Below are 19227 nucleotides of genomic sequence, written 5' to 3' on the forward strand. Positions count from 1 at the left end.
TCACATTCCAGGATGTCTAGCTCTAGGTGAGTGATCACACCATCGTGGTTATCTGGGTCATGAAGATCTTTTTTGTATAGTTCTTCTGTGTCTTCTTGCTACCTCTTCTTAATATCTTTTGCTTCTGTTAGGTCCATACCGTTTCTGTCCTTTATTGTGCCCATCTTTGCATGAAATGTTCCCTTGGTATCTCAAATTTTCTTGAAGAGAGTAAAGTAATTATCTGCCAATTAAAAATAAAATTTAAAAATAACAAGTTACTTCATTAGTATAAACTATCAGATATGTGGGTGGGGTGGAAGTGTAAATAACAAAGACACTCCTATATATGGGAAATTTCAAGGATTTAAAGTTACTTCCTAGGAACCCCAGACAAAGGTGAGCCAAACTCTTTATCACACAGTTGTTAAGAAAGTAAATGAGGTCCTTTGTGTAGTGCTTTCCGCAATATTTGAGACATAATAAACTCTTGGTAAATGGCCATGCTGGGGTCTGAGGATCAATGTCTTATGTTTAAAGTAGTACATGAAACTCAGTACCTTGATAAGATGACATGGAGTCTGTTATTTGGAAAGATGAAATATGGTTATTGGAATTCTGGAAGAGTTTCTAAACTAGACCCTTTAGGAAAAAGGTGACTTATGTCTGTAGGTTGGAGATTTTCTTTAACCAGAAAAAATGATACTCAGGAGTCTTTAAAATGAATCTATGAAGGAAATTAAGTTAATTTTTCTGTTACTTGTTCATCATTTCTAAAATCGTATAGATCTCAGATCATCTCGCTGAAGCCTCTGTGATGTCAGAAAAAGCTATCTGTTTTCAGACAGTAGGCTAATTTTTATATTTGTCTATGCTTAGTTGGGCTTCCCTGGTGGCTCAGATGGTAAAGAATCTGCCTACAATGTGGGAGACCTGGGTTGGGAAGATCCCCTGGAGAAGGGAAAGGCTACCCACTTCAGTATTCTTGCCTGGAGAATCCCCATGGGCAGATGAGCCTGGCAGGCTACTATCCATGGGGTCCCAAGGAATGGGACACGACTGAGCTACTTTCACTTTCGCTTTTTCATACTTGGTTCACTATTAGGAAAAATGGAATCAAACCTGGCACTTGTTATTTCTTTCTAAATAGAGATGGTTGTTATTAGGGACAACCATGTTAGTGTGATGTTGATCATAAGTACTTATATTTTGACATCTCATAACCATTAAGAAAAATAAAATAGTAAAATATGAAATCATACTTTGATTATGAGTTTAACATTAAGTTAGTTCCATTGTTTTTTGTTGCAAAGTTAAATTAAAAACATTCTTATTTAACATTTAAAAGCTTACTGCTTGAATATTACAGATAACCAGAATTTGGAGTCGGGCGTTATGCTGCCATCGGTTAGGAATATTCTTTTTTTTTTTTTAACATTCACAATCAATATTTATTTAGCTTGACACTAAAAATATAGGTGTGTAAGTTACATATATATATAGGGAGAGAGAGAGAGAGAGAAATAGATATCGATATATAATTGACAAGACCCACAAGGCAAGGATTGTTACAAATATCTTATTAGTAGGGGCTTCCCTGGTAAATAATCTGCCTGCAATGCAGGAGGCCAAAGTTCAATCCCTGGGTCGAGAAGATCCCCTGGAGAAGGGCATGGGTACTCACTCCACTGTTCTTGCCTGGATAATCCCATGGACAGAGAAGCCTGGTGGGCTACAGTCCATGGGGTTGCAAGGCAGAGATTATTACAAATAGTATATTAGTAAAAACTGAATATATTACTGCTAAGGAAACTGAGGCACAGAGATTAAAACCTAATAAATTATGGGAATAGTTTAAAGCCTAATAAATTATGGGAATGTTTATTTAAATGTCAAAAAATAATTTGTACTACCGTGTCCTTTAATTCATGTTCAATTAGTTTTAATGTACTATATTAATTTTAATTTAATCTTGTAGAGATGCTCATATCAATCTCTACCTGAAAGCCCTTTCATTTCTACTATCAATTCTGCTCACATTCCCCCCAGTGAGTTATTTCCATACACTTATCTTTAGGAATATTCTTAGCACATGTTTCCAGATAGTACTTTATGATTCTTTGTTATGAACAATTTTGCTTCTTTAATTTTTTTAAACATTGAGTCTATCAGTAATGATAGATGAGGTTATGCTAAAAATAAGCAACAAACCTGCCATCTCAGAAACTTTAAATACCCAAAATACATTTATTACTCAGACTGTGTGACCAGATTGGTGGGGGTGATGAGTGGAGGGCTCTTCTCTAAGTAGTTATTTTATACCGTGTGGCATCACAGTCAACTTCATATGTTTTTAAGGGTCACAGAGCAAGGAAAGAGGAGGATCTTACACAGCAGATAAATTGCTCTGGCTCAAAAGTGACGACCATGCCTATATCCCTTTAGCTAGAATTAGTTAGAAGGCCTCTGTCTGACTGCAAAACAGGGCAAGGAAGTGTAATTTTCCTGTGTCTGGTAGAGATGCAGACTTGAAAGTGGGTGAACATTAGAAGTGTTTTCAGTGATCTTTAGAGTTTGGGTGTTATATTTCCTTCCTCACAGGGTTGTTAGGATAGAAAGAGGTATAGTATAGAAAAGCACTTAGGGAACTATAAGGAATTTTTATATGTAAGATTTTTTAAGCCGAATACTCAGTCTTAAAATTTATTATTAAAAAAAAAATTCATTATTGAGCCATGAGTAATAAATATGTTAGGCAGAGGGAAAGAGGTGGTTTCATTCCTTTTCTCTCTGGAAGTATAGAACTCTAATATGGAAGAAACACTTATTTTCAGTAAGAATAGTTTGTTCAATTTTTTGCTTTTTAAAAAACTTGAGGAGAAGGAAATGGCAACCCACTCCAGTGTTCTTGCCTGGAGAATCCCAGGGACGACGGAGCCTGGTGGGCTGCCGTCTACGGGATCGCACAGAGTTGGACACGACTGAAGCGACGCAGCAGCAGCGGCGGCAATGTGCTTGAATACCGAGAGAAGGTTACACAGCCGGGAGAAGGGTTTGGTTACAGGCTAGCAATAAAATATACAAAATCAATGTCCCCACAGCCCTGTGCAGAAAAGACAAATTTGAAATGCACGAAAATACATTTTATACAGAAAGTCATCACAGTACACAATGTGATAAAGCTGTGAGTAGCAGTTACAGTCATAATACCAAACAATGAATACTGATGCAACCAAATTGAAAGAATATTGGGAGGATGGAGAGATGGTAGTGTGTGCAGAGGAGAGGGAGGTGAAAGAAAGCCCTTCCATGATGGAAATTCAAAAGAAAATACCTAAAACTGAAACACTATTGAGGAACATGTGATTTGGAGACAAATACAAAGTAAATCGGCAAAAAAAAAAGAAAAAACTTGAACACTTGATCTTTTTTTAGTACTATTTTAAGACTTTTTTAAAAAACATGAATGGTATAGAGATTGAAATCATTGCTGTGTTACTTTAAAAAAATATTTGTTACCCCTAATTATGGATGTGATACATGAATGAAATTATACTGTGTGTATTTGTAAATGTGGCTTTTTTTCATGAAACAGTTTGTCTTAGAGCTCTTTCTCAGTCAATTTATATAAATCTACTTCATTCTTTTAACTGCTGTATTTCCACAGTAAGGCCAGGCCATGATTTATTTGTTTGCCCTGTTAATGAAATGAGAATGGAAATTTTCTAGGAATTTTTTTTGTCCTGTAGCAAACCATGCTGCAGGGAACATTCTGTACCTATTTGTATACATCTCTTTTTATACACATTTTAGTATTTTCCAAGATAGATGCCTATTAATAGAAACAGAATTTCATTGCCGTGTGTTATCACTGTGGTCTTCATTGTATTGGAATTTCCCTTGTCTAGTTTGCTCTCTCCAACCTGGGAAAGTAACAGAAAGTGGGTAGTTGGTATCTCCTAGATAGGTTGAATTTCTGGGGTTGTCTAAAATGAATCTTGTATTCTTGGTTTGGATATTTATGGTCATTTTTATTTACTTTTTTTTAATGCACCAATTTGGTGTAAGATCGAACATAGCCATACATGGGGTATAATACCAACTTTACATGTATGCCTTTTATCCAGTTATTAGGGAATAGTAGATGTATGAATAGGTTACTGTGGGGTAATCCTTTTAGATAAGGAAATTTGGGTTTACATCACCAAAATTTTCCTAATGACACCCTATTTGAGTTCTTTATTTCTTAGAGGAAAATTTATGTATTTCAAAAGGCGCAAATCTTAATTGTACATTTTTGACAATAGTTAACCTCATGTAACTCACATCCTGTCAAACAGAACATTTCTGTCTGACTGGAAATTTCCTTGTTAAGGACTCCAAGCCCTAGGTAACCACTATTCTGATATTTTCACCTTAGATTAATTTTGTCCATTCTAAAACTTCGTCAAAATGAAATCATACTCCTTTGTGCCTGGCTTCTTTTACTCAGCGTAATGTATATCTGATTCATCTAGAATCCTATAATTATTAGAAATTGTTTCCACTTGTATTGCTGAGTAGTTGTCCATTGTATGACTGTACTGTCATTGCCCATAATCCATTGTTCTACTGATGAACATTTGAGTTGTTTCAGTTTGAGGTTATCATAAGTCTTCTATGGCTTTTTTTTAATCAGCTCATTCTGTTTTTTGGTAGAAATTTAAAATATTTAAAGGAAAGGAAAATGGTAGTTTGTTTCATAAATCATATCAGCTTATGCCAACATTATTTTAAATGCAACATAGTCAAGTATTAAACAGTATTATTTTATCCTTAACTTTAAATCTGTGTATTTAAAATGCCAATAAAGGAATTCCCTGGTGATCCAATGGTTGGAATTCAGCTTCCACTGCAAGGGGCATAGGTTCGGTCCTGGTTGGGGAACTAAGATCGAGCATGCTGCATGGCATAGCCAAGCAATTTTTTAAAATAAAAGAACAAATAATAAGTCTTACACTATTAAAAATCTTCAGCTTTTTATGACACACTTAAGGAATATTAAGACACCATTGGTTGTTGGTTGTTTATTCCCAAGTCGTGTCCAACTCTTCTGCCCACGCTCCTCTGTCCACGGGATTTCCCAGGCAAGAAATGGGAGTGGGTTGCCGTTTCCTTCTCCAGGGGATCTTTACAACCCAGAGATTGAACCCACGTCTCCTACATTGCAGGCAGATTCTTTACCACTGAGCCACCAGGAAAGACACCAGTAAGATAAGCTTTTCTATACTGTTATTATTCTGATAGAGTGAACACTCTTAGCTGATCCATTAGTTGCTGGCCATGACTATTTGCAAACAAGTCTTTGTGTGGACGTATGTTTAATTATGGGCTTCCCTGCTGGCTCAGTGGTAAAGAATCTGCTTGCAGTGCAAGAGATGCAGGAGACGCGGATTTGATTCCTAGGTTGGAAAGATTCCCTGAAGGAGGAAATGGCAACCCGCTCCAGTATTCTTGCCTGGGAAATTCCATGGACAGAGGAATCTGGTGGGCTACAGTCCATGGGGTCACAAAGAGTCTGACACGACTGAGCAATTGTGTGCACATGCACAGGCGCGTGTGCACACACACATATAATTGTTAGTGGATTCTACCCCAGGAGTAGAATTGCTGCATCAAAGGACAAGTATGTTTGAACTTAATAAGAAACTGGCAAAATTTTTTCTAAAAAAAAAATTTTTTTCCCAGCCATAGTGTTCCACTTGCTCCATATTCTCACCAACATTTGATTTTGTCAGTCTTTTAAACTTCAGCTATCCTATATAGTGATATCTCAATATGGTTTTAATTTTCTTTGATAACTAATGATGTTGGTGCAATTTTACATGTGTTCATTGCCCACTGAACTAATGAGGTTTTTGTTCAAGTCTTTTTTTTTTTATTGGCTTCATTATCTTTTTATTACTGAGTTTTGGAGTTGTTTATGAATTCTGGATACAAGCCCTTTGTGAGATAGATTTTATGAGTGTCTCCTCTAAGTCTGTGACTTGCCTGGATGGTATCTTATGATGGCGGAAGTTTTAAATTTTAATGGTTTAACTTTCCAACTTTTAAATTTTATGAGAATTGTTTCTTGTGTTAAAGAAATGTCTGCCTTCTCCAAGGTGACAAAAATATTCTCTCAGTTTTCTCCTGTAAACTTTGAAGTTTTAGATTTTATATCTGGGTCTGTGATCTGTCTCAAAACTGATTTTTTTAATAAAGTTTAAGGTATAAGGGTTGAGCTTCACTTCCTTATTACTTGTGGGGATCCAGTTGTTCTAGCACCATTTTTTTACTTTTCACATTAAATTGCTTTGGTACCGAAGACTCTTGACCATATGAGTGTGGGTCTATTTCAAAATACTGATCAATTCCATTCATTGATACGGCTATTCTAATGCCAATAACAACATTAACTGGATTACTGTAACTTTGTAGTAAACTTCGTATTGATTTCATTTTTGCTTCTTTAAAGTTTCTTTTCTCTATTTCAGATCCTTTACATTTTATGAATTTTAGAATTAGCTTGTCAGTGTCTTTTTTAAGTCTCTTGTTAAGTCTTTCTAAGAAAGACTGCTGAGATTAAGATTAGTACTGCATTGGTTTGAGGAGAATTGACATTTTAACAATACTGAGTTTTCCAGTCCATGAACATCTTCTATCTCTCCATTTATTGAGGTCTTCTTTAATCTCTTTTAACTGTCTTATAGTTTTTATATAAAAGCTATACATACCTTTTGTTACATATTTATTCCTGAGTATTTTATGATGGTATTTTTTTCTTAGTTTTAATTTCATTTTTCTTTTGTGAGTATAAAGAAATAGAATTGGTTTCTGATATTGAACTTGTATCTGTGAGCTTGTAAAACTCATTTAGTAGTTCTAGTAGTTTCTGTTTTCTTCTAGTTTTAGTTCTTTAGGATTTTTGCATAATTGTGTCCTCTCTGAATGGGGACAATTGTATTTGTTCTCGCTCAACCTTTCTGTCTTGTATTTTTTTGTGCCTTACTACACTGGTGAAAGAGGACATCCTTGCCTTGGATGGAAGGCATTCAGTCTGTTACCATAAAGTATGTTGTTATCGTTTTCTCATATACATCCTTTATCTCATTAAGGACATTTCCTTCTGTTCCTAGTTTGCTGAGTTTTTTTATTATTATAATAAATGACTGAATGTTATCCAGTGCTTTAATTATATCTTCTAAGATTACTATAATTTTCCTTTTTTATTCTATAAATAGTTGCATTGATTGATTTTTTTTCCCAAATGGTTTTCATTACTAAGATAAACTCTACTTGATCATCATGTATTATAAGCTTTATATATTGCTGGATTCAATTTGCTAGTATTTTATTAAGGTTTTTTTATGTCTGTAATCCATGAAATATACCATCTGTCACTTTCTTGTAATGTCTTTATCTGGTTTTGGTAACAGAGTTATGCTAGCCTTATGAAATGAGTTGAGAAATATAGAAAAAAAGGAATATCTTTGAAGAGTTTGTATAAAATTGGTATGAGTTCTTCCTTCAGTGTTTTTGGGGGTTTTTTTCAGTTTTGAAAAGTTTTATTAAAAATTTTTTTAAATTTATTTTTTTATTGAAGGATACTTGCTTTATAGAATTTTGTTGTTTTTCTTTCAAACCTCAACTTGAATCAGCCATATATCCCCTCCCTTTTGAACTTCCCTCCCATTTCCCTCACCATCCCACCCCTCCGTCAGTGTTTTCTTCAGAGGAAAATTTTGATAACAAGTTAAATTTCTTTGATCCTTGATTAGTTATTTAGAACTTTATTTCATCTTGTGTCATGTTTGGTACATTGTGATTTTCGAGAAATATGTTTCATTGTATTATGCCAAATTTATTGGCATTAAGTTCTTAGGTCGTTGATATCTACGGTATCTATTGTGAAGTCTCTTTCTTTGTAAAATTAGTAATTTGTATTTTCTCTTTGAAAAGATTCATAAAACTGTTTAAAGAATCACTTCGGGGCTTTATTAATTTTCTTTTTTATCTGTTTTGTTTGTTTGGTTTCTACTCTTCTTTCTACTTATTTTTGACCTAATGTGCTCATATTTTATTCTTTAGAAGTGCGCTACTTAATTTTCATATATTTGAGGCTTTCCAGGGTATCATATTGTGACTGGTTTGTAACACAATTAAAGTTCTGTAAGGCTGCAGTCTTTGAATTTATTGAGGTTTGTTTTATGACTTAGCAACACAGTCTTGTACATTCTGTATGCACCTGAAAAGAAAGATGTATTTTGCAGTTACTGGATATAATAATCTATGACTCTTAATTAGAATGAAGTGGTTGATTGTGCAATTCACTTCTATACTTACTGATTTTTATGACTAGTTCTTTCAGTTACTGAGGAAGGGGTATGAAAATATCCATATATGATTATCATTTATTTACTTCTTTTAGTTCTATCAGTTTATATTTCATTTGTCTAAAAGTTCTTTTATTAACCTGATACATAGATATTTATAATTGATATTACTTCTGATATATTGACCCTTTTATCATTTATTAATTCTTGTAAGAGTCCACTTTACCTGATAAAATTTTTCTTTCTCTTTCACTTTCACTTTTGAAGGATAATTTTGCAGGTACAGAATTCCAGGTTGGTAGGCATCTTTTCTTTCAACTTCAAATATTTCACTCTACTTTTCTGTTGTTTTCATGGTTTCTGAGAAGTCAGATATGATTCTTACCTTTGTTCTGCTACATGTAAGATTTTTTTTCTCCTCTTGCTTCTTTGACTTCCTGTATTTTGAAAATGATATGCCTAGGTACAGAGTTTTTTGGTGTTAATCCCACTTGATGTTCTTTGAACTTCTTGGATCTGTGGTTTGGTGTCTGACAGTCATTTAAGGAAATTTTCTCAGTAAATGTCTTCTCTTTACTTTTTTATTTATATTCTTTTCTTTTCTTTTCTTTTCTTTTGTTGCACTGCATCTTAGTTGCTGTATGTGGGCTTTTCTTTAGTTGTGAGGAGCAGGGACTACTCTTCGTTGCAGTGCACGGGCTTCTCATTGTGGTGGCTTCTCTTGTTGCGGAGCACAGGCTCTAGGCGTACAGGCTTCAGTACTTGCAGCACACGGGCTCAGTAGTTGTGGCTCATGGCCCTGGAGCATGCAGGCTCAGTAGTTGTGGCCCACGGGCTTAGTTGCTCTGGGGCATGTGGAATCTTCCCAGACCTGGGATTGAACCCATGTCCCCTGCATTGGCAGGTGGATTCTTATTTACTGTACCACCAGGGAAGTCCTACATATTGTTTTCAATATTCTGTTCCTTTCTCTCTTTCCTCTCTTTCTTGTATTTCCATTACATATGTGTTAAACCTTTTATAGTTGTTGCACAGTTCATGGATATTCTGTTCTGTTTTCTTTCCAGTCTTTTTTCTCTTTGCTTTTCAGTCTTAGTGCTTTCTATTGAGATATCCTCAAGCTCAGATATTCTTACATCAGCTATATCCAGTCTGCTAATAAATCCATCATTCTTCATTTCTGTTTCGGTGTCTTTGATCGCTGGCATTTCTTTTCGGTTTTTTCTTAGGATTTCCATCTCTGTTTATATTGTCCGTCTGTTCCTAAACGCTATCTACTATATCTATTAGAGCCCTTAGCATGTTAATCATTATTGTTTTTAAATCTGTGCCTAGTAATTCCAATATCTGAGTCTGATTTTGATCCTAGCTGTCTCCAAACTGTATTTTTTGACCTTTTAGTATGTCTTAAATTTTTTCTTGGTCATTAGTCATACAATATACTTGGTGAAGGGGACTCTCGTAATTAGGCCTTTAGTAATGTGATGGTACAGGCATAGAGAACAGACTTGTGGTTGCCACGGGAGAAGGGGTGTGTGTGGGGGGGAACTGTTGGGAGTTTGGGATTAGCAGATACAAACTGTTACATATAGGATGGATAAACAGCAGGGTCCTGTATTGTAGCACAGGGAGCTATATTCAGTATCCTGTGATAAGCCATAATGGAGAAGAATATGAAAAAGAGTCTATAACTGAGTTACTTTGCTATACAACAGAAATTAACACAATTCAATAAATTAACCATACTTCAATAAAATTTTAAAAAGCAAAAACATCTGCTAGAAAATGTATAACAACAACAACAAAATAACATGGTGGTAATGGGTCAGGGAGAGAGCATTCTGTAGTCTTATGATTAGGTCTCAGTCTTTTAATGAGCCTGTATCTCTGGGCTGTGAACCTCACATGTGTTTCTTGATGTCCCCCATAGCCCTAATTTAGTTGGGACAGGATGGCTAGAGCAGGCTAGAATTGGGTATTTCCCTTTTTCCAGTCAGTTTGATAAAACCCCAGCAGGTTAGGCTCTGATTAAGGAAAGCTATGACAAACCTAGACAGAGTGTTTTTAAAAAGCAGAGACATCTCTTTGTTGTCAAAGGCTGTATAGTCAAAGCTATAGTTTTTCCAGTAGTCTTCACATATGGATGTGAGAGTTGGACGATATAGAAGGCTGAGCACTGAAGAATTGATGTTTTTGAATTGTGGTGCTGGAGAAGACTCGCGAATCCTTTGGACTACATGGAGATCAAATCAGTCGATCCTAAAGGAAGGCAACCCTGAATATTCTTCGGAAGGATTGAAGCTGAAGCTCCAGTACTTTGGCCAGTAGATGCTACAAGTCAGCTCATTGGAAAAGACCCTGATGCTGGGAAAGATTGAGGGCAGGAGGAAGAGGGAATGGCAGAGGATGACATGGTTGGATGACATCACAGATTCAATAGACATGAATCTGAGCAAACTCCAGAAGATAGTGGAAGACAAAGGATCCTGGAGTGCTACAGTCCATGAGGTTGCCAAGAGTCAGATATAACTTAGGGACTGAACAACAACAAAATACAAAGACAGCGATTCTCAGAATTTTAAAACTCCAAAAACGTTATCTATCAGAGGCATAGTAAAACAGAAAGTCACTAAAAATAGAAATATAAACAGTGGAGAAAAATATACCAGGCATAAAGTATGATACAGAAGAAAGTTAAAGTAGCAGTTTTCCTTGTATTCCTGCTTTTCTAATTAGAATCACACTGGATACTGCTACCCTCATTTCTTATTCCTTTCTTTTTATTTCCTTTCTTCTTTTTCCTTTGGGTGTGCTCAGCTGTTCTTTTTCTATTAAGGATCCAACACAGACTCCCACATTACATTAGGTGTCATTTTTTCCTTAATCACCTCAATCTCCAAAAGATTGACGGGTCCTGTATGGAACCTAGAAGAGAAGTAAAGCACCTTAGTGGGAAAACTGATGATATTTAAATTAAGTGTATAATTAATAATATTATACCAGTGTTAGTTTCCTTGTACTTTGGTTAACATTAAGGAAAGCTTTTAAGGAAAAGTAAGGGTGTAAAGGAACTCTGTATTTTTGCAACTGTTCTATAAATATATTTTAAAGATAGAAAAAGAAGGTTAAACACTGAGTTCAAGAAGCCAGTAGAGATAGAACAATTGAGCACACTCAAGAGAAAGAAATGAAAAGATCAGAAAATGAAATATAAGTAAAAAGTTGGGATACTTACTCTTTGGAATTATTAAGGCAATTTTCTGAGAAGACTGAGTAAAAAAAAAAGAAGGTGAACATATATAAAATTCAGAATGAAGATTGATACACTCACTGCATTCCTTTTGGTGGTATCATTTCTTGCAAAGCTGAGTCTTCTCTGCTGCTGATTTTTAAAAAGCAGAAACCTGTGAAATAAGAAATGAGGGTGGCAGTATCCAATTTGATTCTAAAATTTGAGAAATTGTGCAGTGCCCACCAGGTGCTAAATGCCCACCAGGTGCTAAATTTGAGTCTAAGTGTGTGATAAACAGAATTGTTAGGTGTTTCATTTGGTGAAATGGTGCCTTGAAGGAAACTGTTGAGACACTAAAGATGCCATTAACCAAGAAAGTCTGACAACCTCTGAAATGCAAGAATTATGAACAAGTAAATGCAAACAAAAAAAAAAATTGAAAATGTAGATGAAATGGATAAATTTGTAGAATAGTGATAGGCAACTTGAATATATTATGTGAAATAGTATGAAACATGGAAGGGTAATCAAAGATCTTCCCTCCCTAAAATCCCATACCTGGATGACTATATACGGGTGAATTCTATCAAATTTTGAAGGAACAGTTAATTCTTTTCTTAAACAAGTTACTACAGAAAATGGGAAAGTAATGAAAACTGCCTCTTTATGAGGCTACTTACCAGCTTGATTTCAAGCCCTGATAAATTCAAGGAGACGTTATAAAGCCATTTCTCTCATTCATATAGATGAAAGAATCCTAAATAAAATATTAAATATCTGAATCTAAAAATATACTAAAAGAGTGATGCATCATGATCAAACAGAATTTAGTTCAGGAATCCAAAGATAGTTCATCTTTAAAATAATTATTAATGTAATTCACCATTTTAATAGTTGAGAAAAGAAAAATGTTTTACTGATTTGAATCAGAAAAGCATTTTATAAATTTCATTTATTGTTTGTGATTTAATTCTTAGCAAACAAAGAATATATAAGGGAACATATTGAGTATTTGTATGTTAGATTTCTCTAAGTTTTTTTGTTATGGACATTTTCAAGCATAAAGATAGAGTGAGTGGTCTAATATACTTGAGAGTACTCATTGCTGAGCTTCAGTTATTACTGGTATATGGCAACTCTTTAATCTGTGCACACATACAGGCTTATACACTTTTTCCTGCCCTGCCAGATTATTTTGAAGAACATTCCAGATAGCATACTCTTTAAAAAAATCAATACTCACTATGTGCCTTTTTTCTTTATAACCATTAATGTTTTAAAATAATTAACACTAATTCCTTAGTATCTACTGTCTAACAGGGTTGAACTTGTCTTAACTGACTCATAAATGTGGCTTCAGATTTCACACATAGCATTTGGCTCTTAATCATTTTTTCTTTTAAACTATAATAGCTCCTTTACCTCTTTTTTTCATTTTTCTATTTATGTTACTAAGAAACCAGGTCATTTGTCCTATGGAATTTTCCACATTCGAGGTTTGGCTGATTCTGGCCACATGATATTGCTTAACATTTTTCTTTTTTCCCTGTCTTTCTTCTAACATGTAGTTAGGCTTGGTTAACCTCTGTTATTAGGGAAGGAAGTGGATAATAATTTTATAATTATTGATGCATAGCTTCTTTTAATAAACTTTTTATATCTTAACTGACCTGCTTGTTTATTTATTATTTATTTTTGACTGCCCTGGGTCTTTGTTACTGCATGGATTTTCTCTAGTTGCAGTGAGGAGAGGCTGCTCTTCATTGTGGCGCACAGGCTTCTTTCTCATTGCGGTGGCTCCTCTTTCTGGAGGCCGTGGGCTCTAGTGGAAAGGGCTTCAGTAGTCGCAGCGCAGAAGCCGACTGGTCGCAGCATGTGGTCTCAAGGGTGCGGGTTCAGTAGTTGTGACACGTGGGCTTAGTTGCTCTGCGGCCTGTGGAATATCCCCGACCAGGGATCAAACCCATGTCCCCTGCCTGGGCTGGTGGATTCTTACCCACTGTGCCACTCCAGGAAGTCAGATGCATAACTTTTTATTTCTTCATATCAGAAGGCACGTAATGCTTGGCTGCTTTTAAGATTGACCAGTGGATTTAGGCAGAGAAGGCAATGGCACCCCACTCCAGTACTCTTGCCTGGAGAATCCCATGGACGGAGGAGCCTGGTGGGCTGCACTCCATGGGGTCGCTAAGAGTTGGACACAACTGAGCGACTTCACTTTCACTGTTTACTTTCATGCACTGGAGAAGGAAATGGCAACCCACTCCAGTGTTCTTGCCTGGGGAATCCCAGGGACGGGGGAGCCTGGTGGGCTGCTGTCTGTGGGGTCGCACAGAGTCGGACACGACTGAAGCGACTTAGCAGCAGCAGCAGCAGCAGTGGATTTAGCTACCTGGCAGATGCAATCATTGTAAAGGTCTCCATCAGCCTTTTATTTATTTCTTTATTTTGCCACATTATGCGGCATGTGGGATCTTATTTCTCCAGCGAAGGACTGAACTCATGCTCTCTGCATTGAAAGCGTGGCGTCTTACCGACCAGACTGCCAGGGAACGCCCTCTACAGCCTTTTTGCCTGATGTTTTAGCAGTCAGTGATGGCTTGCTGCCTGGATCTTTATTTTGTTAGGTGGTTGCAAAATGGTGCTATTTGACTTTATTATCTTTTCTTTGTTTATTAGCTAGTCTTCTATAAAGAAGAAATACGATCCTTCTTCAATCCTTTGATTACCCTGAGGCACAGTTTGTATAGGAAAGGCAAGATAAATGCTTGATTCTTTTTTTTTTTTTTAAATGCTTGATTCTTTTTAGAAGAGCACTTTCTTACTATACTTCCAGTGAACATAATACTTAATGAGTGATATCACTAAGTTTGTCACTTTCTTAGTAAACTAACAGTGAATGTAATACTTAAGAATACTAAAGAACCTTTAGGTGTGTTTAATACCCAAAACCAAGACAAGGATGCCTGCTATTACTGTTGCTGTTTACCATTTTACCTGAAGTCCTTGTCAACAGTGTGAGGGAAGAAAAATAAAAGATGTAAATATTGTAAGGAAGAAAATTAAATTGTCGTTGTGTACATACTATATACTCAGTTTACTTCAGGGAAAAAAGAATCAGCAAACTATTAGAAACTGCTTAAGTTTATCAAGGATATTAAAAATCAATAGTTTCTTTTCCTCATCCTTAACTAACTAGAAAATGAAAAAAAAATTAAATGTGTGTCATTAAAACAACAAAACCTAGAAAGTACCTAGATAATTTACTCTTGAAAGGATGCTATTACTCCTGAAGTTTATCAATAAATTCCAGGTAATCTATGTCAAAATTTTAGCTGAGTATTTTTGAGGAACTCTGTAAACTTACGTGATTAAGCCTTTAAAAAAGGAGAATAAAGGGGAGTTTATCCTACTAGATATTAAGATATTCTACAAAAAGCCATAGTAATACAGTGTAGTTTTGTATAAGAACAAATAGGTCACTCAAATATATTACAGAACCTAGATATAGACCTGCTAATGGAACTTAACATATTTAAAGGTGACACCACAATCAATAGATAAAAATTAGATTGTTTACTAGATGGTTTCAGACAAAGAAAGCAGCTCATTGTCTATGAAGAAATAAATGTTATCTCTGTTCTATATTATATGCAAAAGTAGATTCCAAATGGATTAAGCACCTAAATGTGGAAAATACCAAAAGATTTCATTGACGAAAATTATCTTCTTTAAAAGCATATATTTTTGTGACCTAGGATTGGGAAAAGAACTTCTATAAATCTCAAAGCACAAACCAATTTGTGTGTAAATTTAATTGCATCAAAATAGGGAGTTCTGTTTAACAAAGGACCCCATGGGCAAAACTAATACACACGTGACACATGGGAGACAATATTTGCAATGTCTAAATGGCCAAGTGATTAATGTCCACTAGACTAAATTATACAGGAACTCCTGCAAATAAAGAAGATGAAGCAATCCCAGCAGAAAAATGGGCGTAGGATATAACCAGGCAGTTTATAGAAAAGGAAATCCTCAAAGCTGTAAGTATATGAAGAGTTGCTCAAGTGTATTAGAAAAATGCAAATTAAAACAATAAAGTATCGTTTCATAGGGCTTCCCTTGTAGCTCAGTCAGTAAAGAATCTGCTTGCAGTATAGGAGACCCGGGTTCGATCCTTGGGTTGGGAAGATCCTCTGGAGGAGGGCATGGCAACCCACTCCAGTATCCTTGCCTGGAAAATCTCATGGACAGAGGAGCCTGGTGGGCTGCAGTCCATGGGGTCACAAAGAGTTGGGCACGACTGAGCGACTAACACTTACTTACTTATCATTTCATATATGTTAGGCTGGTCGTTGTATAGTTGCTAAGTCGTGTCCAGCTCTTCTGTGACCCCATGAACTGTAACCCACCAAGTTCTTCTGTCCATGGGATTTCCCAGGCAAGAATACTGGAGTGGGTTACCATTTCCTTCTCCAGGGGATCTTCCCCACCCAGGGATTGAACCTGTATCTCCTGCATTGGCTCGTGGATCCTTTACCACTAAGCCACCAGGGAAGCCCCTGTTAGAGAAGAACTTAATGCTAGTGAAGATGCAGGGCTATGAAAACCCTTACACACTGCTGGGAAACATGCAGCCACTCTGGCCAGTAGCATGGCACTCAGAATAAAAACTTGATGTACATGACCCAGCAGTTCTGCTCTAGAGTTGATTTACCAAAGAAAATCTCAATCAGATCTATAGAGAACATTTACAGGGATGTTAACTGCAGCAGCATTTGTGGTAGAAAGGCATTGGAGGTAATCCAGGTATCCGGTGCAGGGATAGTATAGAGAAAAAATGTTTTGGAACACACCATGACATATTATATAGCAATTAGAAGCAGCACATCAAATGTACACATACAGAATGAATGGATTGTGTTACAGAATTGAAAAAGTAAAGAACAGAATGAGACAGAATAATACATAACAGTAAGATTTGCACACATCAAAAATACATGCACTTAGTAAACAAATATTTACTGTATAGCACAGGAAACTACGTTCAGTATCTTTTAATAACCTATACTGGGAAAGAATCTGAAATATATATGTGTATATGTGTATCTGAATCACTGCTGTATACCTGAAACTAATAAAATATTGTAAAAACAACTATTTTAAAAAGAATTAAAAAAATACATGTACTCAAAAACATTTTGCAAGAACACAAACAAATAAAGAACTTCTGTGGTGGGTCAGCAGGTAAAGAATCTGCCTGCAGTGCAGGAGACCCGGGTTCAATCTCACGGTCGGGAAGATCCCCTGGAGAAGGGAATGGCTAGCCTGGAGAATTCCATGGACAGAGGAGCCTGGCGGGCTACCAGTCCATGGGGTCACAAAGAGTTGGACACGACTGAGCCACTAACATATACAAATAAAAGTCAATAATAAGGATAGTAGGGTGGTTGCCTATGAGAAACAGGATAAGGGGAAATGTAAAGATTTTCATGACTCCCATATCATTTCATAGAATCATAGAGATTCTCTTATTTAAGGTATGATATGTAGTATATCTAACTGACAGTATGTTAAAAGCAAATGAAGTGACTGAGGCTACCATTGTCAACCCGTGCACCTTGTGGAATCTTACTCTCCCAACAGGATGTTTTATGAACCATAAATGTTGTGCGACCATCAGATATACAAGTGTAGAGACCCATATCAGCCTCTATATTGAATGCTTAGTATATGATTGCCTTTTAAATTAGTGAAAATTTAAATAGACCTTTGCTTTAATATTGTCTTCTTGCATCTTGCCTTTGGGGAATGTGCATAGAAACCACTTTGATGACCTTTGGTCTGAATTATCTGTTTGGATAAAGTTACTTGAAATCTCAGGATATATCTTAAGACTGTATAATATGTAAAATCTATTCCATATACATCTGTGTGTTTTAATATAAAATATGATTTCCCCAAATCTTTAGGGAAAATTCCCATTCTGGTAATGTGTGCTCTCTAAGACCCGCTAATATACATCCAATATGAGAAACAGTTTCTTAAGCTGACTTCATTGATCAGAGATCTGACAGATCTTTCGGAGCAATAATTTTTTTTTCTTACAGCAAGGCTTTTCACTATTCTGGCTCTTCTAAGATAGATTCTAGTTTGAAATACTACATTGTAAAACATACACTTATTGTATACATTATGATTTTTTTTTCTTTAACTTTTCAGAGACTGTGCAGTTGATCCAACTTGTGTTTTATGCATGGAGTGCTTTTTGGGAAGTATTCACAGAGACCACCGATATAGGGTTAGTAATACCCAGATGATAACCACACCTAGTATTGAAATTTATACTCAATACATTTTCTTCCTTTTTAAAATTCCAATATTTAACACTGAAACTGGGGAGAGCAGTTAAGAAACGTGTTATTGAAATACCATTAAACATGTGATGGCAGTGTAGAGACAAATTATGAATCCAGATTTCATGGAATACATGGTTTAAGAAAGGCAAGACAGATAGCAGCTCTTCCAGTATTGGTTTTCAGCTAGTTAGCTTTGCTGTTTATTTTTAATGTTTATTATCTTTCTAGTTCTAGGTTTATAAAGCAGGTTATCAAAAATTAGAGAATGAAGGTGAGAGTTAAAATGTGAGAGGGAGACTCTGAAGGAAGAATGAGTGAGCAAAATAAGGAGAAGTGACAAGATTATACCTTTAAGAAATATTTTTTGGTGAACCTCTACAGAATATTTGCTGTTTTTTAATGTTAAAGAGGCACCTACTATTATACAGTGTAAAAGAGAGCCAACTCCAAAACATAAGGCTAACCAGGTTTTGTTTGTTTATTTTACTGCTATAATACAAACAATACTTTTCCAAAAATCAAGTGTGTTTGCTTTTAAATTAGGGCCACAGAATACATTAGGCAGATTATTGCTAAGCCTGTCCTGGTTCCTGTACTGGAAATTGAAGCCAGAGCTGTGAACATTCAAAAATTTAGGGAACTGGAACTTCTCACACTAATCTCAAGTAAAACGATAGAGAAGAAATATTGCAGTCATCTTATTAATTCAAGAGCTTTATTAGTTCAGGATTTTTTCTCCTGTTTGTTTTTATTTACTCTGCCTGAGTATTGATAATAATCAACTAAAACAGCTGCAAAATTGAATTCGTATTTTTGTATATTTTTTTTATTTTCATTGAGCAAGAGAATCCTAGTTTCCTTTAGTCTGTTCTGCCTACCTATCTTTGGTAACCAGAACACGCATAAGAGCTATAGGGTGAAGTTATCATTTTCCATATGCCTGCCTGCTTATGTTTCTTGGTATCTTTGCAGCCCTTAAGAGTAACCATCATTTGTGAGTTTACATTAATTACCTTGTGATATGTAACATATAAATACTTTTCTTGAGCAAAATATGAAAGGCTTTTTCTAAAACTTGCACCTATACCCATTCGTAAACTCACAGCATGTTTTCAGAAGCAGAATTTCCGATCTACTAATTATTAAATAATAAGTTTTATCTTGCCAGATTCCTTGAATTATTGCTGCATTTTAAGGAAGCAGGAATAATTCTTGACCCCCACAAGTGGTAAAAAGTTTTGTGGCCAGATGGTATTTCCAGAGTTTACTTCCTTTTCAAAGAATGCTATTTAGAGAGTTT

The 19227-nt window shown here is 35.6% G+C and overlaps 1 protein-coding gene across 5 annotated transcripts in view; it reads left to right on the forward strand.

Annotated features, from left to right (window-relative positions):
- UBR2 (ubiquitin protein ligase E3 component n-recognin 2) overlaps positions 1-19227 on the forward strand; it is a 101811-nt gene that overhangs the window by 13039 nt on the left and 69545 nt on the right. For all 5 annotated transcript variants that reach the window (XR_006341990.1, XM_043907479.1, XM_043907478.1 and 2 more), the window contains exon 3: positions 17791-17869. Coding sequence is in view for 4 of the 5 variants with exons in the window: in XM_043907479.1 (XP_043763414.1) it covers positions 17791-17869 (79 nt within the window). In the remaining variant the exon portion in view is untranslated. The remainder of the gene's footprint in view (positions 1-17790; positions 17870-19227) is intronic.

The sequence above is a fragment of the Cervus elaphus genome, chromosome 7, assembly GCF_910594005.1.
Source record: "Cervus elaphus chromosome 7, mCerEla1.1, whole genome shotgun sequence".
NCBI lineage: Eukaryota > Metazoa > Chordata > Mammalia > Artiodactyla > Cervidae > Cervus > Cervus elaphus.